This window comes from Mesoplodon mirus, assembly GCF_964341445.2.
Source record: "Mesoplodon mirus genome assembly, chromosome: 1".
NCBI lineage: Eukaryota > Metazoa > Chordata > Mammalia > Artiodactyla > Ziphiidae > Mesoplodon > Mesoplodon mirus.
In genome coordinates, this window is record NC_138976.1 from 24,739,591 (window position 1) to 24,766,810 (window position 27,220).

General features: G+C 43.7%; 1 protein-coding gene and 1 pseudogene across 4 annotated transcripts; both read right to left on the bottom strand.

Annotated features, from left to right (window-relative positions):
- Window positions 1-1,821: 1,821 nt before the first annotated feature.
- Window positions 1,822-3,393, bottom strand: LOC309800368 (nucleophosmin-like; annotated as a pseudogene). The gene has a single exon. The product of its transcript is annotated as a nucleophosmin-like (transcript).
- Window positions 3,394-13,714: 10,321 nt separating this feature from the next.
- TRMO (tRNA methyltransferase O) lies at window positions 13,715-25,927 on the bottom strand. Of its 3 annotated transcripts, none has more exons than XM_082627420.1 (5): window positions 25,685-25,927; window positions 20,434-20,608; window positions 19,460-19,617; window positions 15,646-16,308; window positions 13,715-14,163 (listed from the first exon to the last, which is right to left on the bottom strand). In XM_082627420.1, the coding sequence occupies exons 1-5, from the start codon at window positions 25,818-25,820 to the stop codon at window positions 13,904-13,906; spliced, it is 1,392 nt and encodes a 463-aa protein (XP_082483546.1). In that variant the 5' UTR covers window positions 25,821-25,927; the 3' UTR covers window positions 13,715-13,903. The 3 variants fall into 3 exon arrangements, with proteins under 3 accessions (XP_082483546.1, XP_082483547.1, XP_082483548.1); XM_082627421.1 differs by lacking the exon at window positions 25,685-25,927 and adding an exon at window positions 24,764-25,179; XM_082627422.1 differs by lacking the exons at window positions 19,460-19,617; window positions 25,685-25,927 and having other exon boundaries at window positions 20,434-20,511.
- Window positions 25,928-27,220: the final 1,293 nt, after the last annotated feature.

Sequence of the window (27,220 nt, forward strand, 5' to 3'; positions counted from 1 at the left end):
GGGCCATGGATTGGATTATTAAGAGAGTTCAGAAAAACTGAAGAATGGAGTCCTCAACACTGGTTCATCAGTCATTCCCCAGCCCCACCCCCCATCCAGCTGTCTTGGCCAAGCCTTTCCTCTGTGTCAGGGCTGATCTGAAGAGCAATGCTGAGCCTCTGAAAGCTTCTAATCAGATGCTGGAGCCCCAGTGCTGTCCTCAGGGAGCAGAACCTCACCTTCTGGAGCAAATCCTATGAGATTTTGTCCCCTTCCTCAGGAGAGGTCAGTCTACTAACTGAAGAAAATCAACTGTGGATCCCACACAGAAGACCTTTCTGTAAGGTTTTCAAGAAAATAATATTTTTATCCACTTTATAAATGAATAAAAGAGAAGTAAATTGGAACTCTGTTAATGCAAAGTAGAAAGATTTATTCATGAATTATGATCTGCCTAAAGAGAGAATAAGAATTGAGGCCAAGCCCCTCATTCCTTTTTTGTTTTGCAGCATCAGTGCAGGGAAGAGGAGCAAAGAGGGAGGATTTGGTAGGTAAGGTTCTGCCTATTCAGTCCACAGCTCTCAAGGGTTAACCTTAATCTCTCCTTTCCGTAAGACCCAGGTCCACATCCACAGTCTCTAAGGATGTCAGCTGCTAGAGCTCATCCCTCTTAGAAAACAAAGCTCTCAGCAGGCAGAGTCATAGGAAGGAGTCAGAACCAAGAACACTTCTCCAGTTCCCTGCCAGGTCCATCCATGGGAATGGAAGAATGGTGGAGCGGGCCTGTGGGTCTTGCCCACTAGGTGGCAGTGTGAGACACGGTGGAAAGGATATCTGGAGGCAGACCTTTCGGGTCCTGATTTGGGACAAATTGTTTAATTTTCCTAAGGCTCAGATTCCTCCTTGAGATACACTTGAACTTCATCCCTCATAGCGTGGTTATGAGGACCAGATGGGATAAAGTATAAAATGCTATTCCATCCTTGAGCCTGTCTATTGTTGTCACTGACTGTTTGACCTTGTGTACTAATGCTTGGGGCTCTTGGAGTCTAGTCTCCCAAGAGCCTCCCCCAGACGACAGTTTTGCTCAGCCTCCTATAAGATCCTTTGCTCCTACCTTAACTGCATGTGACCAAGTCTCTTTCTTTCCCAGCTTGGAGAGTTTGCCAGAAAGGAGCACACATGGGACCTGTTGACTCTTTGAAAAAGCAGGTATTGATGAAGCTCTTCTTCTTTCCTGCCCCCTCTTCCTAGCATGGCCTCTGTGACTGCAGGGCCCCCGTGCAGCCGAGGTTGACATGAGAGGGTAATCCTATAGGGAAGGGAATGTGAAAGAAATCCCTCATTGAGGAATAAAAGAAGCATCTTGAAGTCAGTGACGTGGGGAATGTGACTTCTGCCAAGCCTGCTGGGCCCTCCTATCCTCATTCTGCTCCCAGCTGCAGCACACATCCTGTCTTTTGCAGCCATCTGGGCAAGCTTCTTGATGATAACAGTTTGCGGCAAGATCCCTGCTGGGAGGATCATGATAGAGTGACTGTAGAAGCTGATTTTCTGATGTCTGGGGAGGTTGAGGAAGCTGCTGCTTCCTCTGTGTCCCTTTGCCTTCCACAGCTCCTCCGCCTGAGCCCTGCCCTCCCCTCCCTCAGAGGCCTGTCTCTGGGGGACTTGGCAAGCAGGTGCGCTGAGGAGGTAGCTTCTCTTCCTCAGCCCTGATCTGCAGGAGCTCCAGGAGATACAAGTCACAAAAAGAGTGCATTTCCAAATTATGGAGCATAGAGAAAAGGAGGAGGGACACTTCCTAAGCAACTGAGGCAGACTACCAATGAAATCTTCTAGAACTTTTTTTTTTTACTTTATTAAAATACTGAGTTTATTTCACATGTATATTTTTGTCTCCCCACCATTTCCATTTGTCTGACCACCACTACTACTATGTCCTATCATAACATTCTAGACATACTTAAAACCAAGCAAAGGGTGGAGTTCCATCTTTAAAAACTAAACATGCATTTTGGACAACACATTCTTGGCAAAGAAACCTGGACAATATTTATCAGACATGGTAGGGAAAGTTCTCACTCTTCATTATAAAAAGGACAGCCAGATATCAACTATTTTCTATCTATCTATCTATCTATCTATTTTTGGCTGCGTTGGGTCTTTGTTGCTGTGCGCGGGCTTTCTCTAGTTGTCACGAGCGTGGGCTACTCTTCATTGCGGAGCGTGGGTTTCTCATTGTGATGGCTTCTCTTGTTGCAGAGCATGGGCTCTAGGCACATGGGCTTCAGTAGTTGACGCACGCAGGCTCAGTAGTTGAGGCTAGCGGGCTCTACAGCACAAGCTCAATAGTTGTGGCGCATGGGCTTAGTTGCTCCGCAGCATGTAGGATCTTCCCGGACCAGGGCTTGAACCCATGTCCCCTGCACTGGCAGGTGGATTCTTAACCAGTGTACCACCAGGGAAGTCCCTAAACTATTTTCTTAAAGAGACTTCCTCCACTGCCAGAGATCTTGAATACCCATCCGGAAACAATTCTTCACGTAACTGATGAACTTGGCTTCCACTTTGGGAAGGGAACCACCTTTTTCTATACTTGCTTGCATTTTTGCTTTAATGTCTTCTACAGAGCTAGGTCCTTTCTGTGTTTTAGCAGTCTTTTCCTGTTTTTTGAAGGATTCTTGACCTTTTGATCTTGGTGTTGATGGTTTTGGTCTTTTCCATTCTGGTTTGACTTTTGTGCATTTTTGGCTGGAGTATCTTGTACAGATTTCTTTACTGGAGCTTCTTCTTCAGCTTCCTCATCATCAAAGTCATCATCATCGTCATCTGCATCATCATCGTCATCTTCATCAGCAGCAAGTTTTACTTTTTTCCGTGGAAACTTGCTACCACTTCCGGGGCAGAACACTTTCCAGATATACTTAGGAGTGTCACATCCTCCTCCTCTTCATCTTCTGACTCTGCATTTTCCTCCACGGCTACTAAGTGCTGTCCACTAATAATGCACAGGCCTTGAACCACATTTCAACCGTCAGACCACAGGTGGTGTTATTTCAAAGCCCCCAAGGGAAACCATTGGCTGTACAGACATCTTTGAAGTTGCCAGTGTTACTTAAATTGGACTGCCTTCATAATTCACCGCCTCTGCTCCAACAATGTGCAATTCATCCTTTGCGCCAGCCCCTAAACTGAGCATTCTTAAAGATAACTGGTGCTCATTTTCATCATTATCCACCTTAAAGTGATAATCTTTGTCGGCCTTTAGTTCACAACCGAAAAGATAGTTCTGGGGCCTCAGGGGGCTCATGTCCATGTCCATTGAATCTTCCATGGGTTGGTGGCATGCACTTAGGTGGGAGAGAAAGCGGACGGAGATAAACGACTACTGTTCTGGAGAACAGCCGCGAAGGATGAAATCACACCAGGGCTGGGACTACTTTAGTCTCTTGCAGACACACAGGACACCACAGGCTCCCAAGACTTGTGGAGCATCATAGACAAACCAGAGCAGCTGCAGTCCTTGGCAGTTGCCAAACCCCAAAACTTGAGGGGACTCTTTGCAGCAGAAGTGGAGCCAGCTCTTCCAGGGTGCCCCCCTCTGCATAGTGAGTCCCTGGGGCTACTGTCCTGGTCTTGGGTGACTGACCCCCACTAGTGTCTCCCTTTGCCTTATTCAGTGGATTCCCTAATGGGCCCAGTCCATATTCAGGCTAAAATATCCCCATTGCAGCCCCAGCCCCAGCCCCCTCTGATCTTGAACCCTGCCCCAATCCCAGCCCCTAACTCAGGCCCACCTTCAACCTCTCTCCCATTCTGTCACCCCAGATAGGGCCTGTGGAGTGTCCTTCTCTGAACCCCAGGATGAAGTACAGTCTCTCATCCCAAAAGAAATTCAACCCCGAGACTGGCACTTATTCCAGAAGCAGCTGGAACTCTTTCCGGTCCAAAGAGCTCAGGAAACCTTTCATCCTCTAGCTCCCAACGTTCCTCAGTGCAACATGGCCTCTCTGTCCTAAGTACCAGGCTCCATCCTTGCTAGAGAATTTCCTATTATCAATGAGATCTGGCGGCAGCTGGAGCACCACCTTTGAAGGAGCTTCATCCAACACTGGGCCCACCTGGCACAGATACAGCCTCAGGGAAAACTAGTAGGGAATTCTTGGCCAAAGGGCAAACATCAACCGTCACAGCCCTCTGTGGTAGGGGCCAAAGCAGCAAGGAAGAATCTAGGCCACATGACGTTGAGGCAATCAGGAAGTTTCCATGTGAAGGGACAGGCAAGGTGACCCACAAAGAGTCTGGTGCATAGCCTGAGGAAGAGCCCCTAAATAACCCAGGTATTCAGAAAGCTATCCTGGGAGGAGTCTAGGGTCTGACTCTGAGGAGACAGAAAGTGACCTGGTATGTCACTCAGGGGGCTCAACAGAGAACCTAGACCAGAGGCAACTGGAAAACACCCTAAAGATTCATTTGGACAAGAACTTGGGTAGATGTCTCCAGCAGGAGCCCTGTAGGTGTGTGTAGTTCATGGCTTGTTGCCACCTATACACTGTCCCCTCCTGGGGAGTCTTATGGCCACTTGGAAACTGGAAATTCAGCACCTTCAATCAATCAGGAACACTGCCTGAATACCTCTTGGAAGCTTTCCTTCCTTAATCTAGGCATTAGACAAGCACTAGAAGCCCAGATTATATGGTTTGTGGTGCAGCAAAGGTAGAGCTTACCTCTCAAGCTCTTTGAATCCATAAAACCGTTTAGCTGATAGAGACTCAATCATGGCCCCTTCCTCAGTCCACCTTCCTCTCTCAGCCACCCACGTTTCAGGGATGGCTAAGCCGAGGTTGCTTAGCTCTTTGAAAGAAACCCTTTGGCAGGTCAGGAGAGAAGCTGATCACAAAAGTTCAGTCCCCATCTTAGACAGTCCTCTCCCGGTTCCTCAGCTGTAAACAAGGAAGGCCAGAGAGCCCTGAGTTGTTGGTTATTGTTCACACAGGACCTTCAGAGAAGAACAGACGAACTTTTTAGCTCCTCACACCCATTATCATGGACAAACTGTGGCAGAGTGGGAATGTATGGGGGACAAAAGAGGCAGTCCAGAGTAACTCCAAGTCAAACAATGGCAGGACATGACCCAAGGGATGAGAGTGGAGTCATGTCCCAACAGACTCCAGTCACAGAGGAGCAGTACCCCAGAGGCAGAGAACAGGGAGGAGAGGGTCTGGAGGTGAGCATCTTCTTTCCACTTTAGGAAAAGGATGTTGGAGATTAATTTAGGGATTCCTTCAAAGGCCAAAAAGTCCAGGGAAGAAGTTCAAGACGACTGCAGCTCCTGAGCCACAACTGGAAGATGTTCTGAGAGCCCGTGAGCTGGAAGATGCACAGAAACCAAATGGCTGTCTGAGCGCTCAAGGGGTCCAGTGACCAAGGAATCTCCCTCCCCCGCTGAGGAGTGTTGGTTGCCCAAGATCTGCAATGGCCAAGCCTTAAAGAGCAGCTTGCTCATGGACTGAGGCTCATACTGGAGGTAGAGATGCAGAGCCAGCCTCAGGATTTTCCCACTGAAGTGCTCCTTGCCTCAGAGAGTCCACCTACTCCATTTCCTTAAATCTATAAATCAATTTGAGGAGAGCTGACATCTTAATAACACCATGCCCTTCAATTCACAACATTGTAGATCTCTCCATGTACTTAGACCTTCTTCAATTTCCCTTGGCAATGTTCTTTAATCTTCCTTGTACAGCTATATCTTGATAAATTTATCTTGATTTATCTTGATAAATTTATCTTGATAAATTTCTTGATAAACATATCCTGATAAATTTTATCCCTATTTCATATTTTTACATGAATGCTATTTTTAAGTTTCCAATTGTTCATTGCTAATATATAGAGATAAAATTAATTTTTGTTTTTTGACCTTACATTCCATAACTTTGTTAAACTTATTAGTTCGAGTGGCTTTTTCTGTTGACTCTTTAGGATTTTCTACATAGATGTGTCATCTGTAAATAAGGAAAATTATATGTCTCCCTTTCCAATCCATGTGCTTTTTCTTTCTTTTTCTTGCCTTACTGCATTAGCTAGTACCTCCTGTACAATATTGAATAGAAATGGTACATGTAGACATCCTTGTCTTGTTCTTGATCTTAGGTTGGAAAGTATTCAGTCTTTCACCACTAAATATGATGCTGGCTGTAGGTTTTTTTGTAGATGGCCTTTATCAGATTGAGAAAGTTCCCTTCTATTCCTGGTTTTGAGGGGTTTTTTTTATTACCAGGAATGGATATTATATTTGGTCAAATGCTTTCTCAGCATCTATTGAAATGAACGTAGAGTTTTTCTTTTTCAGTTTGTAAATATGATGAATTATGTTGATTTATTTAATGTGAAACCAACTCCACACTCCTGGGATAAATCATACTTGGTCATGATATATTATCCTTTAATATGTTGTTGGATTAAACTGCCTAAATTTTTCTTTAGAATTTTTGCAAATAAGAGATACTGGTCTGTAGTTTTCTTTCTTGTGATATTTTGGTCTGGTTTTGGTATCATGGTAATGTTGCGATCATAAAATGAGCTAGAAAGTATTCCCTCCTTTTCAATATTTTAAGAGTTTATTTAGAATTCTTTTTTCTTCCTTGACAGAATTCACCAGGGAAGTCATTTGCACCTGAAGTTTTCTGTGAGAGAAGGTTTTTAACTACAATTCCAATTTCTTTAATAAAGGCTCTTCAAGTTATTTACTTCTTCTTTAGTGACTTCTGGTAATTTGTATATTCATATTTTTTATTCATCTAAGTTTTTAAAATTTATTGACACAAAGTTGTTCATAATATTCTTTTTAAATATCCGTATAATTAATAGAGGTATCCACCTCTCTTCCCTGATACTGTTGTTTTTTCTTTTTTTCTAATCAGTCTGGCCAGAAGTTTATCAAGTTAATCTGAAATAACCAGCTTTTGGTTTTATTGATTTATTTAAAATTTTCTGTTTCATTGATTCCTGCTTTGGGTTTAATTTGCTCTTTTTGCTGCAATTTATTGGGATTTTAGCAAGCAACAGAAACAAATGCATGGTTTCACTCCATGTTTATCCAGAAATCAGAGATGTGATTTGAGGGGAACTCAGTTCCCCTTCAGTTCCCTGGTCAACTCAGTTTTAGTTCCATTTCATGGCTCTTCCATTTGAATTTATGGAATAGCCATTTGTAGATTCTCCTAGGCTGGAAAACCTAGAGTTATTAGCGTTTAAGAATGTTGGTTCTGGGACTTCCCTGGTGGCGCAGTGGATAAGACTCCGTGCTCCCAATGCAGGGGGCCCGGGTTCAATCTCCGTCAGGGAACTAGAGCCCACATGCATGCTGCAACTAACAGTTCGCATGCCACAACTAAGGAGCCTGCGAGCTGCAACTAAGGAGCCCGCCTGCAGCAATGAAGACCCAGCGCAACCAATAAATATTTTTTTTAAGTTTCAAAATCAATATAAAAAAATGTTGGTTCTTCAGTTTGACAGACAGGATTTACATCCTAAGTCTTCCCCCTTTCTAACCATGAGAACTTGTAGAGTAATTTAATGTCCTTGATCCTCAGCTTCTCAACTGTATAATGGAAATAACAGTATCTTTCCTCATAATGAGATATTCCATGTTAATTAAAACTCTTAGCTCCGTACCTAACCTGAAGTGCTTAATAAATGTTAGCTATTATTTATTACTATTTTTTCATGACTTTCATCACAAAAATCCATCCTGCCCTAAAAACCCCTTTATCATTTAAGGATTTTGTCATGTTAACCCCTCCTATTAAATAAACTCACTTTCCACTGCTCAAGAGTGTGGTAGCTAAATGTATAAGCTAGCTTTTGTTTTATAGCAAATCATCCCAAAATTAGTGGCTTAAAATAAACATTTTTTTCCCCTCATGATTCTTTGTGTTGGCTGGTCATCTAGGCCAACACAGATATAGCTGGATGATACAGGATGGCTTCACTTTTATGTCTGGTGACTGGTTCAGAGTCAGCTGAGCCATGATCTCAAGCAGGCTAACTCAGGCTTGTTTGTGTGGTAGTAGGATTCCCAAGAAGAAGAGAGGGCAAGCTCTGATGACCAAGCTCCTCTCACCTGAGGACCTAGCAGATATTCTGTGCATGGCTTCACTAATCAATCCATTTTATGTCACTTGATTTCTCCTTGCCTTGTCGTTTCCAAGCACTTCTTACTCATGTTGCCCTCCTAGATTGAAGGTATCTTTGAATGTGACCTTTTATCTTGGCAAAGATAGGATATTGGGCAAAGAACTAAGGAAGAGAAATCTCCAGCTCTGATATGAGGGGGTCCCTGACTTGAAGTCCCTGAGGACGCTGGATAACCAGCCTAACCCCTCTGGGACTCGGTCCTGCCCTGGCTCTGCCAGTTCTCTGACCTCGACTCCTCCCCAACCCAGGCAGAGCCTGAGCCTCCAATCTGTTGACAGCCCTATTCCACCGCCAACGCAGGCTCAGCTCTGCCACCTGCGACCGTGCCAGCCTGCCCTTCTTCCTAGTCTGCCCCACCTCAATCTCGGCACAGTCCCCTGACTCAGTGGGAATAGTCGATCCCCAGCTCCGAGCCTCTCCTTTCCTGCTGACTGACCTCAGAGTTCCCATTGTGACAGTGGGTAAGGGCCAGCCCTGGGGATCCAGGGAGAGCAATCCCCAGCAGTCAAATGGCCTGTGAGCTCACTAAATGCAAGCAGACAGAGAACCAGTGGGAGGAGCTGACGAGTGAAATGATCCTGCAAGCAGAGACCCATCCCTTTGTCTGGCCTGGACGAACTGCACAGGTTTGGCAAGTACGGAGCTAAGGTGCTCTCAGGAGCTCAGCCCCCTACCAGCAACACCATCCCGCACAGGCGCCTGTCTTCTGCCTGGAGGCCCAATGCCTTATCCAAAACCCTGTCTGGGAAGAACAGAAAAAGTCAGTGCATCCTTGGGGACAAGCTGCCCAGGCCCAGCCAGTTTACCTGCTCCAAACTGGCTCAGCTCCACAGCTGATGTGTGACCTGGGTGATTTCTGTTTCTGTGATCCACATGTGATACTCCAGGAAAAAATGTCTCTAACTATATTTACCAGATTTGGGGGGGGGGCGCACAAGGACAAAGTTACATATTTATATAAATCGAACTTATTCAAGTTAGGACATTTAACTCTCCTTATGTTCCACCTATAAAAATAACAAGTGCTCATGATTAGGAAAAAATCCACAGCATACTGAAGAGAATAAAGTGAAAAGTTCCCTTCCCCAATAAGCCCCCAGAGAACATGCCCCCACCCCCAAGCAACCATTGTTAGCATACTTGTATTTATCCTTCTAGAAGTTTTCTACATATGTATAAACATGGAATTGTATATCCTCATTTGACATGTATGAATAGAACATTATAACACATACTTTACTATTTATGTTGTATTGGTGAGTTTTCTCACATGGCTACATGACTAAATCTTTTCAAAAGGATTTAGAGTCCATGACTTAAAAGCATGCAATAACCCAAAAACCTATTTTGTAAATAAGCTTTCTGGAACTCATAACACCTTTTCAGAGAAATAATGTTCTAAATCAGGGTCCATAAACATCTTCTGTAAAGGGCCAGATGGTAAAATCTTCAGCTTTGCATGCCATATTCTGTCACTGGTTCAGCTCTGGGGGCTGTTTGCTTTTGTTTACAATCTTTTAAAAATATAAAGACCAATCTTAGCTCCCAGGTGACACAAAAACAGGCTGTGGGCCAAACTTGGCCTTCAGACTATAGTCTGCTGAGCCCTGTTCTAAATAGCGGTTAGGTTCCCAGCTTAGTGCCCAGAAGCAAAATCCACCCAAAATGTTGCTAAGATACCAAATGAGTCAACATATTTTAAATGGCTTTGTAAACTATAACGTCTATACAGCTGTGAAGAATTATTAGACTTCTTCAGTGTTTAGCATGTGGTGATTTTTAAAAATAAAATTAGTTAACACTGAATAAAAAAGTTTTACACATCTTGAACTGCATGAAGAATTAGTGAAGAATCTGAATAGACTTCTCAAGTTATCTACAAGGTAGAAAAAGTAGGAAACCCTGTATTACATCCAACCCTACCGTTTTTGTCAGCACAACATAAACATACATTGACTCAAAGTTGATTGGTCTGTGTGGCTTGAGTTCGTAGGCCAAGTACCACCCTCCATCAGAAAACAGAGAGGGTACTGCTGAGTTTCTGTCCCCCACCCCCTGCCGTCACTGTGGGTACTGGAAAGGCTTTTCTTGTGCTTGCCACTCACAGTCACATGCACTGACCTAAACCTTGAGTCCTCTGTGAGTCCCACTTCCCACAGAGGCAGAGAGGGGGCAGAGAGCAGATCAGAGAGGAGCTGGAGAGTCATTTGGTGGCTACCCAGATGAGGAACCTTATTTTTAACAATGACCAAAAATCCCTATTATATTTCATTGAGCTTTTTTAATCCTTACAACTTGCCTCTTCTCTGTCACAGAGGTAGAACTTACCTTAATAATTTCACATCATGATTAATTCTATTTTCTTATAAAAGAAATGCAAAAAAAAAAGGCTAAACAAATAAAAGAAATGCAGACTACCCTGAAATATCTGGGCTGGAATCAGGAAAGAAGGTGAGAGAGAAAGGGTACTAAAGAGGATCGTGTGTGAGAAAGGGACTGAGCTGGGGACTGTGTGCATGGGCAGTGAAGGCGGTTCCTGGTACATGTGCAACCTCAGGAGGGAAAGCGGCGGGGGGGCAGGTGGCAAAATGTCAACTGGGTCCTTAAGGTGGGGCTCTTTGTGACAGCTCCCTTAGCAAAACGTCCTATAACTTGCTAAAAGAAGTTCTTTTTTTAAAAAAATTCTGTAATGATAATAAAACAAGACCTTCCATACACTGGATTTTAGGGACCCCTTCATTCTCCTGAGTCTGCTTGTCCAGCCAGGTAAGCCAGAGCAGAGTGACAGAGAAAGGGTGTTGATGATGACAGGCACAATAAAAAAATGACCTAAGTTACAGACCATGGAAGAGTTTAGAAAATACTTTCCCAAGCATTATCCTTGTAACAATAACTCTGTAAGGTCACGGAGGTGGAGATGGGCTCAGTGACTCGCCCACGGGCACACAGCAAGCACAGGGCAGAGCAGAAAGAGTGCTTGAAATTTCTGAGGCCAGCCTCAGTGCTCTCCACATCTCCCATGCTGCTTCCCAGGAGGTTCCAAGCAGATCTAGTGGGAATGGACATCTCCGCCCTTATTCCTCTCCCTATTCTTCGTTTAGTGATTAGATTTTCATCAGCATCGCTCTAAGTGAAGCACCCTGTGCTTATGAAGCATATGGAGCTGCTTCAAATAAAGCAGCATGGTTGGCTGAGCATCTGCACCTGCACTGGGGGAGGCAGGAGCACCAAGCTAAGAAGGGAGCCAACTCTGGGACCAGGCGGGTGGGCTGAAATCCTTGATGCTTGGCTGACCAGCTCTGTGAGCCTGAACACGTCGCTTAACCTCTGGTCAATGTAGGGAGAGCATGTAGCCCAGTGCCCAGGATGTGCTAAAAGTTCAGTAACTGATGCACATTTCATTATTACTGAGTCCTCATCTGCCTCCTTTGGGACTGTATCATAAAAAGAAAACTACCAACAAGAGCTTGACAAACACATGGCTCATGGGTTTAGCTAATGAGTCTACCTGGTTGTGCACAGCCTCCACGTGCTGGAATAATCCATCCCCCTCCTTAAGCCAGGCTACAATTTTAAAATGTAATAAATGGCACTCATCCTTCTAATCTCTTCCTATATGTGACTGACAAGTACCAGCGTTTCTTGTGGAAGTTCTGGAAAGCTGGGGCAGGTGGGCCAAAAGCCAGAATTACCTAAACAGCTTGAACTCCTGGAGTTTATCTCCAAGCTAGTGAAAATAATCAGCTATCAGGGCTCCCCAAACAGACACCAAAAAGCAAAGGCTAAACTCTAAGGTGGATGTCATTTGTGTCCCTTTCTTTTGAAAAAGTTTCCAAGATGAAAAGGAATAGCACATTTACTTTAAATGATTTCTCTTGCTGAGGGATGGAAGTTCGTAATCCAGAGATACAAATTTCCTCACAATACGACACTTGCCTAGAGACAAAAGTTCACATGGGGGACTCAAGGAATGAGGGTGGGGTGAGGCTCAAGAACATGTTATATGAGAAACAGCTGAAGAAAACATGGGAGCCTGATCAGCTTTACCCTATGTGGCCTGGCCAGAGGGTGGAGTTATCAGAGAACAGATCTGATCTCATATAAAGGAAGAACACTTTAATAACGAGCTACACAGGGCAGGCGTGAAGCGTCATCACCGAGGGGTTTAACCAGGGGGAGAGGGCCAAACACTGGGTATAATGAAAAGACTGGTGAGCTGGCAGAGAACTAAGCTGGATTATATTTAGGATTTTAGTTTTAAAATCCTGAGAATGTATATTAAAACCCCAAACAACAGAACAGTCCTCTTGCTAGAAGTCCGGTTGGTATGGTCCTGAGAGTTATTTTTTCCATATTAAATATCAACATTTTGTGCTTCAAGACCTGACTCAGTCTCAAAGTAATTTTAAGAGAAAAGAATTCAAAATCAAAATAAAGGGTGGATTGTACCAATGTCAACTTCCTAGTTTTAACATCATACCATAGTTATGTAAGCTGTTACCATGGGAAGAAGCTAGGTAAAGGGTACACAGGACCTTTGCCCTATTTTTTGCAACTTCCTATGAATCTGTAATTATCTAGAAATAAAAAGCTTTTTAAAAGTCGAATTAAATATACCTCCCCAAGAGGTTCTAAGTAAACTCAAATAAAACGCAGTTTGTTTCAGGAGTGCAGTGTCATCAGCCACAAATGACTCTGTGCAAGTATCCACAGGCAGCAGGGCTCATTTCAAAACCATGATCAAGCAGCTATTAAGATCTACAGTTGCGATTAGGAAAGCCTACGTCATGTTGACAGGTGCCTAATTTGGTTACACTGACATAAATCTTCAGTTATCTGGGATCACATCTTTAAAGTCACCTATAGGCAATACATTCTTACAACTGCTTCCCGTGTGGTGCTTACACAGGAATCATGTATGGACTTAATTACTCTATCTAACTGTAATACAACAATGTGTTTGTGTCTTCTTCCTCCACAACTATGACCTGCAAAAAGAAATGCATCCTGTTCATCTCATTCTATCACCAAAACCTAACTCACAATAGTTCTCAGTAAACAGTCATAGAATAAATAAGAAATAAACCAGTAATTAAGTTATTTTCTTGGACTTCTCAGAGTGACTTTCTTTTCTGATACAAAGGCATCCAAAGAAACCTTAAGAGTCTCTAATTTTGGAATCAGGATTAAATATTACACATACATGTGTGTGCGTGTGTGCATGCGTGTGTGTGTGTGGCAAAGTCTCTGAAACACAGGGGTTTAATCTCTAAAGATCTTTATAACTACTTGGTTTTGATTTGTTAGTTTCTTAAGATATCATAACTCAGTTTGATTTAGAATAAAACAGAGAGGTCAGGCTTTTTCAGACAAAAAAACCAACATGAATTGGTCAACACATCCCCCCAGCTTCTGCCCAGTTTTATCAAGTGCCAAGAAGAATTGACTTCTTTCAGAAAACACTGATAAAGCATCACCTTTGGATTCTTCAATATTAACTGATCAAAAATGATCATGATATGGCGATTTCTCCAAATTCTGTATCTTAGTTTATTAAAATACATGTTTTTCAAATAAATATTCTGAACAACCCAAATCAATCAAAGCAGTGAGATCACAAAGTATTGCTTCTTTCTGCAAAGAAGGCACATCATTAGCTTGTACAGAAAATCCAACAGCCATACCGAAGTCAATTAGGCTGTCTTAAAGACTCGATGGAGGCTACTCACGATCCCAGAGACACCAAGGACTCCACAGGGTCACTCATCTGAACAGGCTCAGAAGCCGGCTTGATCCTTAAGACCTCTGCAAAGCCATCACCAAACCAGCACGTGACATGTGCTATGTCTACTGTAAAGTAGAAAAGACGATCCTGGCAGAGTTTCCGTCGATATACAGACCGAGGGTCGGCTGACAGCACAGCCTCGATGGCACACCTTGCTTCCTCCGCTGACTGAAAATATTTAAATGAAGCCTGACCAATACCTGCAATAAGAAGAACACAACTTGGGGATTCCCCTGGTGGTCCAGTGGCGACGACTCCATGCTTTCACTGCTGAGGCCGAGGGTTCAATCCCTGGTCGGTGAACTAAGATCCCACAAGCCATGTGGGATGCATCCCACGCTCCACAAAAAAAAAAAAAAAAACTGACCTTCCTCTTCCCATGAACTGTACACAGTGATTAAACAACTTTCATAAACAAAACTTTAAAAATAAAGAGATTGATTTAGAAGTCAAATGTTCTGTTTAAACATAAAGCCTTAGGAAAGAATGAGTAGAACCACCATCCAGGGGCAGGTGAAATCTGACATCTCCTTGGCAACTAACTGGCTACTTCTTACAGGAATCACCGCACCCACTTTTTAATGGGCCTCTCCTTCACTCTGGACAGCTGCTTGGAATCTGCTTGTGGGCTGGAAAAACCAGATAACAATGTTCGTTAACAACCATGTGTTAGAGTAAACAGGCTCCAAGTTAAAAGCCCTGTGGCCTTTCTCTTCTGCAGTGAAGTGCATGCCTCTAGTGCTGGGACTTTATGGGGACAATTTCTGTGCTAAGACACTCTTTCCTTCTTACTCCTGGGCTCTGTGACAGAGGTCGAGCTATCCATCACCCAACAGGTAAAACAAGATGAGACATTTCTCTACTCAGATAGTGAAACAGATGGAAAAACTCAATCTACATGGGTACAGAGCAAGCACAATTTAGCTTCCGAATGCTGTTTGAGAACTCCAAGAGCTACTGCCACACGCAAACAAGAGGCCCAATTCCTGGGCAGCAGCCGTTCTCAGCGAACACTTGACTGAGTGCCCGGCACTCACTGTGCTGAACGAACAGTTGTTGATGGAAAGCCATCAGATGATGACGTTGCCCAAGTATGATTTTATACTTCTACATTTCTTTACAAGTCATCATCACAAATACTCTATATAAAACTGCCCTCAGGGCCTCCCTGGTGGCGCAGTGGTTGGGAGTCCGCCTGCCGATGCAGGGGATGCGGGTTCGTGCCCCGGTCTGGGAGGATCCCATGTGCCGCGGAGCGGCTGGGCCCGTGAGCCATGGCCGCTGGGCCTGCGCGTCCGGAGCCTGTGCTCCGCAACGGGAGAGGCCGCAACGGTGAGAGGCCCGCATACCGCAAAAAGGAAAAAAAAAAAAAAAAAAAAAAAAAAACTGCCCTCAGAGGGCTTCCCTGGTGGCGCAGTGGTTGAGAGTCCACCTGCCGATGCAGGGGACGTGGGTTTGTGCCCCGGTCCAGGAAGATCCCACATGCCGCGGAGCGGCTGGGCCCGTGAGCCATGGCCGCTGAGCCTGCGCGTCCGGAGCCTGTGCTCCGCAGCGGGAGAGGCCACAGCAGTGAGAGGCCCGCGTACCGCAAAAAAAAAAAAAAAAGAACTGCCCTCAGAAATAGCAAGTTTGCCTAAACCCCCAAGTAAAAGCTCATTTCAGAAACAAGAAATGGAAAGTACCTGGTTCACCTGAGCTGAGGTGCTCAAGGTCCATCTCCGCGTGAGGAGTAAACCGGACTCCCAAGGTGGCCACGGGAGCCTCTCTCACCCAGGTGGGGACCGCACTGTGGTGGGCTACACCAGCCGCCCTGGAAGGGCAGGGAAGAGCCTCGGGCGGCATCTCCGTGCTGTGTCCTTGTGCCACCACCGCTGCTTCCCCTCTCCTCAGCCTGCTGCCTGCTTGTTCCTCTGAAAAGCTCTTCTCCAGGCAACATGGGCCACTTTGCTCTTCTGCTACCCTAGGACTTGGACCACTTCCTGATTCTTCACCCAAATCTGCTGCTCTCTCCCTGGGCTCAGGTGAGCTTTGCTGGGTTTTTGCTGAGTTGTCGTGTTTTGCGTTGTTTTCTCCCCAAGTTCTATCTTCGGGACATTTAGGTTTCTCCTTAGTGCAACTGTAGAGCTGTGGTTCCTCGTACCCTGAGAGCTGTTGCTGGTCACAGCTATCAGTCTTGCCATCACACTGGGACACGGTTTTTGGTTTACATTGGTTATTCTGTAAATTAAAGTCCCCTAAAGGCTCAATCAAATTTTGTGGCGAGTCATAATCAGCTATGTAGGGCTTTATGTCTAGTACAGGTGTGCCATGAATCATGTCAATTCCAGAAAGGTATATGGCTCCACCTATAATGTGAAAAACATCCTCTTAGAAATATTAACAATGAAAAACAGTGCAAACAACTGGAGAATCAACAACGTCTGCTTAAACCCCACCAAGCTTACTCACAATTCTCTTACACACCAGGCCCTCTTATACCTGGTGCCAACATACAGTTTTCTTTCTACCTAGAAACCCATTCTCTTCTTTATCTGTCAAACTCCTAATTGCTCTTCAAGGCTCTCATGTAACACCTCCTTTACAGAGCCTTTCTGGCTCTTCCAGACATAAGCATTCTTTCCTCTGGGTTCCGCAGAGGTACCTGTGCCCAAACCTCTCCTGGAGGCCTCGTCACATGGTCTAGCAATGACCTGCTTAGAGTCTCTCCCCCTAGACAGTAAGTAGGTCCTCGAGCACTAGGTGGGGCCATCTCACCTTTGCATCACTGGAGGCTTCTAACTCTGTTCCAGACACATCAGAGTCCTCAATATATCTCTGTGGGACTGATGATGGTTTCCAATGTGTCAAACAGAGTCTAAGGTGGCCCCATGATGTCACCTCCTGGTGTATAATCCCCTCTTCTTGAGTATGACTTGATATCACTTCAGTGACTACATTATGTTATCTAAGACTCCTGTGTTTGCTGGCAGATTCACTTGAGAGACTCTCCCTGTGGGCTTGAAGACGCAAGCGGCCTTGCTGGGAAAGCCCGTGTGGCAAGGCACTGCGAGAGGTCTCTAGGCGCTGGGGGCCACCTCTAGGAGCTGGGGGCAGCCACCAGCCAACAACCAGCAAGAGGCCAGGACCCTCAGAACCACAACTGCAAGGAAGTGAATTCTGCCTATGACCAGAGTAGGCTTGGAAATGGATTCTTCTACAGTCAAACCTCCAGGAAAGAACTCATTCCACTTCACTGCAGCTTGGTGAGACTCTTAAGTGAGGACCCAGCTAAGCTGTGCCCATACTCCTAACCTATAGAAACATTGTGATGTTTTAAACACATAATAAATGTGTGCTGTTTAAACTGATAGTGCATGGTAATTTGTTACACAGCAATAGAAATCTAATACTCCACTGAATAATTAAACACGGCACTTCCCTGTGACACAGTGGTTAAGAACCCGCCTGCAAATGCAGGGGACACGGGTTTGATCCCTGGTCCGGGAAGATCCCACATGCTGCTGATCAACTAAGCCTGTGTGCCACAACTACTGAGCCTACGCTCTAGAACCCACGAGCCATGACTACTGAGCCCATGCGCCACAACTACTGAAGCCCACGTGCCCTAGAGCCCATATGCCACAACTACTGAGCCCACACGCCACAACTACTGAAGCCCACATGCTCTAGAGCCCACGTGCCGCAACTACTGAGCCCATGTGCTACAACTACTGAAGCCCGCATGCCTAGAGCCCATGATCCACAACACGAGAGGCAATGAGAAACCCCGCTCATCGCAACTACAGAAAGCCCGCGCACAGCAACAAAGACCCAACGCAGCCAAAAAAAAAAAAAATTAAACAGAACATAAGTCACCGTTACCAAATATTAAGGAAAGGTCCCCAGTTGTCCCACTTATACAGCTGCTGTTCAGTTCCTTCTACTGGGGCAAAGTCTACTAACTTGATCCTTGGAATAGTGGCCCGGTGAGAATCAAAAACTGCATGTGATCACATTTGATCCTATCTCCGTTTGAGAAAAACATGACTAACAAAGGACTCTGATTTCTAAAACATGCTTACTGTGAATGAACCTGGAACTTTGGAAAGAAGATTTTGGACTTTCTAAGTGATAGATTATGCCTAATAATGTCTGCAAAAGAAAGAAAAGCACTGGGGCACAGGTGAGAGTTCATGGGATTTGAAGTCAGACAACCCCCTGGCTGGATGCTATTGGGTAAATTATCAAACATCAAAGAGCCTCAGTGCCCTCACCCATAACACGGAGACTGCTACCTTATCAAGCCCACGAGCCACTGTGAGATACCATACATGGACACTCTTTATAAACTGCAAAGCACCACACAAACACTAGTCATCCTCATAACGCTTATTTATAAGAGTGTCTACAGTGCTACTGTGTTTGCCTTTCACCTTTCTGATTTGATCTTCCCCATTAGAATGCTAAGATCCTCTGTAGGGATGGGATTTTTATCTAATCTGCTTGCCACTATATTCCCAGCACCTAGAACAATGGTTGGCACATATTCAGTGCTCAGAAAATACGTGTGGTTGCACGAACGATCATAAAACATTCCAGTACTGTTACCCAAGTTGTGTGTTACCCAGCACACCCAAATGTGCTGATCAGGTCCAAGGCATTCAAGAATGGGAGGCTTTCAAAAATGAACGGCTCAGTAACGTGTTTATATATGAACACGTAGTTAAATCTAATCTGGTATTCTACACAGGTTCTCCCACAATCTGACAGATGTTCAACCTATGGTGTATCCATCCCAGACCCTCTGCCTCACATCACAGTGGACAGCGGCACAGCAGACACGATGTATGTTCATTTCCTCAGGGGTGCAAGGAAGAAATGATCCACCACACTGTGGTCAGATGTGCTGACCATATATGCACGTGCAACCAGTTACTGTACGTTAAATTTTGAGAGTGTCCAGTTATTTATTTACTTATTTTTTTTGCGGTATGCGGGCCTCTCACTGTTGTGGCCTCTCCCGTTGCAGAGCACAGGCTCCGGACGCGCAGGCTCAGCAGCCATGGCTCACGGGCCTAGCCACTCCGCGGCATGTGGGATCGTCCCGGACCGGGGCACGAACCCGCGTCCCCTGCATCGGCAGGTGGACTCTCAACCACTGCACCACCAGGGAAGCCCCAAGAGTGTCCAGTTATTTTTAGATCATTTTATATTTACTGCATTCCAAGTCAGAAAAAATTTGGTTACTAATTATAAAATCTTAAGAGTTACTTTTAAATAATTTAATAACTTCTGATAAATATAATGACATAAACTAACTCTGAGCATCCTATGAGAGCTTATTCCAAAGTGTTTCAATGCTGACATTCTCTTAATCGTTTCATTTTCTTCAATGTCTGGTGGTTCACAGGGGCTAACACCATTGGTACTTGTCTCAATAACAGCCAGTGCTGAATACTATGTTGATTTTATAAGACTTCTTTTGGTTAAGGAAAAAATGGTAAAAGTACAAATTACCTTCTACCTTTTCCAGTTTGGCTAGGGTCAGTCCTATCGCATTGGGACGATGTGGGCTCCTTGTAGAGAAAACGCCAGTCTTCACACCATTCAGCCTAGGAGGCTGCACTTTTGCCTTACAGCTCAAATGACCATTTTTGTGAAAAACAAACAAAATCCTATTGAAAATAAACCAAACCACTGAGTAAGAAAAGAACACAGTTAATCTATCATAATGATTTGAGGAAGAAAAAAGCCTTTAATCCCCACAAATTAAAACAGAAAGAATGCTTCTAATGGTACTAAAATGTAATCAGTGGGGGAAAAAAGAGTAATATCATTCCCATTTTTTGAAAGAAGACAGTCTTATCTCTATATCCACTGCCCGTAACACAATAACTGGCACATGCTAGGACCTTAACAGGCTTTTGTCAAGTACCTGAATAAACAATACTTCATGGGTCTAGAGCAGGGTCCACAAACTTTTTCTGTAAAGGACCAGGTGGTAAATATTTTAGGGTTTGCAGGTCAACGAGTCTCTGCTATAAATAATTCAACTCTGCTGTTGTAACACAAAAGCAGCCATGGCCAACACATAAATGAATGCACGTGGTTATGTTCCCAAAAACTTACTTACAAAAACAGAAGATGCGATGGGTTTGGTCCACAGGCCATAGCTGGCTGACCCGTGGTCTAGAGGACAGAATAATGACCCATGGACAGAATCGAGAAGGTCTACAGATTTCAGCTCAACAGAAGTCATTCAACAAAACTGGAACCAACTGCAGATGGAATGCGCCCCTCAGTGGATCCCAAGCTTCCCCAAGGGTGTCCAAGTTACGCAGACAATCATATGCATGAATATAGTACAAAAATCCCATGCAATAGACAAGGGTGGTCTGGATGGCAGTCTCCAGGGTTGCCTCCAACTGGAGTACTTTACTCAAGGGCAAGTTATGGTCCAAAGTACCATTTCTAACTATAAAACAACTTACCAAACATGAGAAAACTGTTCTAAGCCCATCAAGGAATGTTCAGGATTATTAAAGATGCTTTTTCTAATCCTCAAACAAGCCCGTGAATGGCTACAAATGGATGGCTGCCTTGGAGTACCATTCTTGGCCGAGAAACAGGATTCCAAGTAACCAACTGGCTCAGTTAAAAGATTCCCTACAGAAGAAAATTAGATAAGAAATCATTAATGAAAAGGTCAAGCAAAGATGTAGGAAGACATGTTTTCTTTAATGCATCGATTTCATAGTTTTAAAATCTATTAGATGTTATGCAACTATAAAATAAGATTCTTATAGCAATCAAAAATACATATAAATATCCTTATCATTACATATATCATTGTTATCAATACATCCCTTTAGATAATAAACTGGAAAGAGTATTGGTCTAAGAAAGAAAGAATGAAAGGAAAAATTCATTTTTAGAAGACCTACTATGACTATAATTCAAATTCTATGCAATCATTACTATGTTATGTGACCTTGGTTAGGGCTAAGAGGGTATTTCAAACAGAGGGAATAAGCTGCACAAAATTAAGTGAGAAATTTTATAGCATAAGCAGGGAACAAGCCATTTTGATTGGCTGGAGTGTGAAAATACAAGGAAAAGAATAATGAAAGATAAGGAGACAGAGACTGTATATAGGTTAAAATGCTTTCAATTGAAAACAACAGAACACACGAAACAAACTAGTTTAATTAAGCAATAAAGGGAGTGTATGGGATCACAGTACTAAAATATCTAGAGGCAGTATAGATTTCAGGTTAGGCTTGCTCCAGCAGCTCTCTGCCCCACTAGAATGTAAACTCCATGTGGGCAGGAGTTTTTATGTCTTACTGACTGCTATGTTCTCATTGTCTAGTACTTGCCTACAAGAGGATAGGTGCTTTAAAAATTCATGCTACACGGAGAAAAGGATTATGTAAGTCTAAACTGATTAAAATGGAAAGTGAAAAAGTGAAAGAAGAATGTGTGTAACATAATCCTATTTATGAAAATTTTATGTATTTACCTAACTAAACATGTACATATGTATGTCTAGAAAGCCATCTAGAAGGATATTCACCAAAATTTTAACACTGGTTAAAACTGGTGGAGACTTTAAATTGTGTTCTTTTCTGTTTAGGCTGGTTGTAATCCCTCTGCTATTGGTATCATTGCACCATACAGGCAACAGTAAAAAGTCATCAATAATTTATTGGCACATTCTTCTATCGGGATGGTCGAAGTTAATACAGTAGACAAATACCAAGGAAGAGACAAAAGTATCATTCTAGTATCTTTTGTTAAAAGTAATAAAGATGGAACTGTGAGTTAAAACAAACAAACAAACTGGGGCTTCCCTGGTGGCGCAGTGGTTGACAGTCCGCCTGCCGATGCAGGGGATGCGGGTTCATGCCCTGGTCCGGGAGGATCCCACATGCCGCGGAGTGGCTAGGCCCGTGAGCCATGGCCGCTAAGCCTGCGCGTCCGAAGCCTGTGCTCCGCAATGGGAGAGGCCACAACAGTGAGAGGCCCGCGTACCGCAAAAAAAAAAAAAAACAACTGGTATCTTCTCAGACTTGCTTTCTCTCTCTCAATATTATGATTCTAAGATCCATCGACACTGTGTACGTTTTTGATGACTTTAAATTTTTTTCCAACTACATTTACAGGCACTCTTTTTTTTAAACCTTCACCTATGCTCTGTGGAATTGATATAGTAAACATCTTAAAGATGAAGGAACTGAAGTCAAACAATTCTCTGGTGTTCATAAAAATATCATGAAGAAAAATGGCCAAAAAGGGCTCCTACCCTAGTCAGTTATGTTCTGCTTTATTTAACAAACACTTTCCAAGTGTCTACAATTGCCAGACATTGTGCTAAGTTTGGGGAAAAAATACAAAACAAGAACTCTTACCACAGTGGAGTTAACAGTTGATTGAGAGAAACTCACAATATGCTTCAATATCATGGGAAATGTCATATCTGTAGTAATGATCAAAGACTTTTGCCTTTGACTGATTGGGGGTCTAAAGTTTATAACTAACTTGAGCTATCACTTCACTGAATCAGTCTATACCTGTTTTTCACAGGCTATACATATGCTATGATAAATATAAGTTGTAACCAATTAGATTTATTCCAACCCTGTTTGTTCACCTCTATAAGAACATAAGCAAGATAATACTGGGTAAGCAATGAACTGAACGAGCTACATTGGAAGGAGTCCCTCAGCTATGTCACTCTCAAATGTTTGGGACCACTCTCAACATATCAACTATCCATCTAATAAACGTCGGAACTTAACCATATTCTAATACGTCTGGAACTTATTTATTCTCTGTGCCCCGGTTCTTGGGATATTAAATGCTATGAAATATAAATGCTCAATGATTTCCAAATATAAATTCTGCTTGAATGCTCTCCTTGAAGTGGAGGCCTGAGAACATCCACCCAAGGGATTTCTGATCTTCTTCCTCTTGCCTCATATCTCAAAAAACAAACAAAAAGAAAACATTAAGCACTGTGCTGAGTGCCTGGGAACAGGCATAAACAAGAACCAGTTCTCACCATCAAGGTGTGCAGTACATTGACAGAGTGGACAAGTAAATCAACAATTAAATCAAACTGCCTTACATACATGCAGAATAGGGAGAGCACAGGTATGTCAGAGGAGTACTGGCATGAGAACCACATGGAAAGAGGGAGAAGTTTCCCTGGGGCCTATGGCTGGTATGAAAAGAGAAAAAGGACAAAAACAACACAGGGCCGTAACACTAGCTGTATGACCTTGGGCAAAACTGCTTACCTCTCTAAATCCAGTTTTCTCAGCTATAAAACAAGGATAATCATCCTATCTTGGAAAGATGACTAAAATATGTAAAGTACCTAGTACAACAGAAGGTGCTCAGCAAGGAGAGATTTTTAAAGCCCTTACACAGGCTTTTCCCTCAATTTAACAATATTACAACTGTACTAACCATATAATTTAAAAAACCCAACAAGTTATTAACGCAGAGGCTTTCTGTACACAAGTCTTATCAACAAGTCTTGTACAGACAGAAATGTCCAGGTCCTTTTCACCTCTTGCCCGGACTATTAAATTACCCTTGTTATAATTTGTCTTCCCTTTGCCAGTCCCTCCCCTCCTCAAAACACACTACACCAGTCCTCCGGATTCTGAGTTCCTTATGTCTCGCTACTCTCTAAACTTTTTGTTTCCCACTATTAACAGCTGTCATATTTCTTTTCTTTAATTTTTATTATTTATTTATTTAACTATTTATTTATTTATTCATTTTTGTCTGGGTTGGGTCTTCGTTGCTGCGCACAGGCTTTTCTCTAGCTCTGGCAAGCGGGGGCTACTCTTCCTTGTGTTTGTTTATTTATTTATTTATTATTTGGCTGTGCCGGGTCTTAGTTGTGGCATGTGGGATCTTTGTTGCCACGTGCGGGATCTTAGTCGGGGCATGCACGTGGGATCTAGTTCCCTGGCCAGGGATCGAACCCTGGCCCCCTGCACTGGGACCACAGAGTCTTAACCAATGGACCACCAGGGAAGTCCCCCATCCAACACTTCTGACTTACAGCTCCCAGACCCCATGCTCTGTAGACCTCTGAGCCCTGCTCTTTCCTGCCTGTCAAAATATCAGACCTGGGGCTTCCCTGGTGGCTCAGTGATTAAGAACCTGCCTGCCAATGCAGGGGTACGGGCTCCAGCCCTGGTCTGGGAAGATCCCACATGCCGCAGAGCAACTAAGCCCATGTGCCACAACTACTGAGCCTGCGAGCCACAACTACTGAAGCCCGCGTGCCTAGAGCCTGTGCTCTGCAACAAGAGAAGCCATCGCAATGAGGAGTCCACGCACCGCAACAAAGAGTAGCCCACTCGCCACAACTAGAGAAAGCCCACGTGCAACAACGAAGACCCAAAGCAGCCCAAAATATAAATAATGATTTAAAAAAAACTATCAAACCTATAATCTGGCAGTATGCAACAATTTTTTTTAACAGGCACAACCGTTGACCATGTAACAATACCTTTTAGAAATTCAAGTTAAACATTTAGAACATACACAAAGATTTTAGTTTCAAAACTTTCATTTAGAACAATGAAAACCAGCAATAACCTAAATGCCCAGCAATAGGGAACTGGTTAAATAAGAGCACATCTATAAAATAAAATAGTATGCAACTTCTCAAAATTAACATTATTAATTGCCATGGAAAGATTTTCATGAACCTTAAGTTTTGTTTTGTTTTTAATAAATGTAGAGCTGGGATTCAAATCAAAGTTTTGTTTTATTGTTTTAAATTTATTTATTTACTTTTGGCTGCGTTGGGTCTTCGCTGCTGCGAGCGGGGGCAACTCTTCATTGCGGTGCACAGGCTTCTCATTGCGGTGGCTTCTCTTGCTGTGGAGCATGGGCTCTAGGCGCGAGGGCTTCAGTAGTTGTGGCTCGCAGGCTCTAGAGCGCAGGCTCAGTAGTTGTGGTGCATGGGCTTAGTTGCTCTGCAACATGTAGGAATCTTCCAGGACCAGGGCTTGAACCCGTGTCCCCTGCACTGGCAGGTGGATTCTTAACCACTGCGCCACCAAGGAAGTCCTTAAGTTTTTTTTTTTTGAAGTTATAAAACAATGGTGTCGCATATCACCTCATGTTTCTAGTGCGTAGGCACTGAAACTATTATGGAAAGTAGACACCAAAAATTAACAGTGGTTTTCTCTGGGTAATGGCCGACTACTTTCATCTTTTTTTCCATTTGCTTCCTCGGATTTCTAAAGTTAATATATTCTGCCCTAAAAATAGGGGTGAAAATAAAGAGAAACAAACTCATGCCATCTTTCAATGCCCAGTTTAAAACTATTTCCTACACTTCCTGCAGCACAGGTTGCTTCTCTCTTGTGGCGTTAATCCCGAATCGGCAGAACACCTGCTGTATATATCCTATCTCTCATTTATGGGTGAGAACTCCCCAAGGCAAAGGCCACTACACTGCACGTAGCTGTTCTGCCAAGACCAGGCCACCTTAGCTACCAAGAACAGAACAGGAGAGATGATGTCATCCCGCTCGCCTAAGACACATCACGTGGTCTCCTAAGCACATGACCCGTGCCTTCCAATAATCAGGAAAAACGACCCACGTCCATTCTAGGTCTCGCATTTGCCGTCCCTCCCTGCAGTGAAGTCGGCTCCCTGCACTTAGGGCTCTTCGGAGTGCGGGACCTTCAGCCTCTTAGAAGTTACCTGTCTCCAGAGCCGGCTTCACGCACCCGCACGAGGTCACTGTGGGTCGAGGGCCGGGCTCCTCCAAGTCGCGCATGGCTAGTGGTCTCACAGGTGCCCACCCAACGCGTTCAAGCCTTCCGCTTCCGGTCTCCATGCATGGCGCCTGCGCAGTGCGGGAGAAGTGCGGCGCGCGGCGGGCGGCGCCGGAGGCCACCGCTAGGTGGCGATTAGGGCCTGGATCCCTCGTTCTGCTTCTGAACGTGTGTCTGCTGTATCCCGCGGATCCCTTGCAGTTGCCCGCCCTTTCAGGGCAGTCAGAAGCTCCAAGTTACCACCCTTTCCAAGGGGAGCACGTCAATGAAGATTTATGCATAAAGATGTCTCTCTCGAAATAATAATCAACCTACATATCCAGTGCATGACGCTAATTTTTAAATAAAAGTAGTATGTATATACAATTATCACATAGCAAGCTGATCGGATGTTATTAAACGTTAATTCTTCTTGAATGGTGGGAATACACAGATGGTCATTTATACTTCTCTGTATGCTCCCATTTTTCCACAAGAAAAACGATGTTTTGTCAGAAAGGAACCCCAAGTAAACCTTATTTCAAATCTAATGGATGGGTAGCCCCACACCAAATTAATGGGTAAGAAGTGGGGACTGTTCCTTGTGCTCCATACCTCACAAGAAATGAAGCGAGAATGAAACTGAGTCAACATGCCATACACATTGAGGGGATTGTAGTCGTTGTTTCTGGGCAGCTCTAAAAAGTTGAGGGCCAACAAGAGTCAGTTTTCATCCCATGCAATGGCCAGTTATCCCTGCACCACTAGCCTGGCCTTTTACCCACTTACTTGTAACGTCATCTCTCACCTGTGTATTTATCAAGTTTCTCTGTATATATAATTCTACTTCTGAGCATTTTATCCTGTTGCTTCATGGGGAGAGGGGGGACATACTGCCTGCAAAATAAATTATTCAAAACCATAAAACTCCACAGATTGAAAAGCTTCAACAACCATGAAAAGCTGTTCCTAAACCTGTCCATTTGTCATGTAATAGACCACTAGCAGAAAGTAACCATCAGAAGGAGCCAAAGATTTAAAGAGAAGATTATAGGGTTTTGTTTTTTGTTTTGACATTTTGCGAAATTCAGCAAACATTTTAATTTATACATGAGAAAAGGAAGTGTTCAAAAGGGTATGCATTTCAAGTTATTGCAGGTTATTTGTGAGAGAATTTCTGCAGGTAAAACATGTTTAAATTTAACCAACAGTAGCGTGTCCGTGTATTTAAAATCATGACAAAAATAGAGATTGTGGGTTTTAAAACAAAAACTTTAAAAATTGATAAAATTCATACACCTACGTGTTCTCTGATAGTTTTTTTCCACGTGAAAATTTGGAAAAGAATACCATTATTCTTTTTCGAGGAGGGAACAATTCTGGGCAGCTGATGAAACAAGAACAAGTTTGAGAACCACTGAGCTACTACTATACACGTTGTAAAACTGAGGCCGTAATAGCTGCAAATTGCCACTAGATGGAG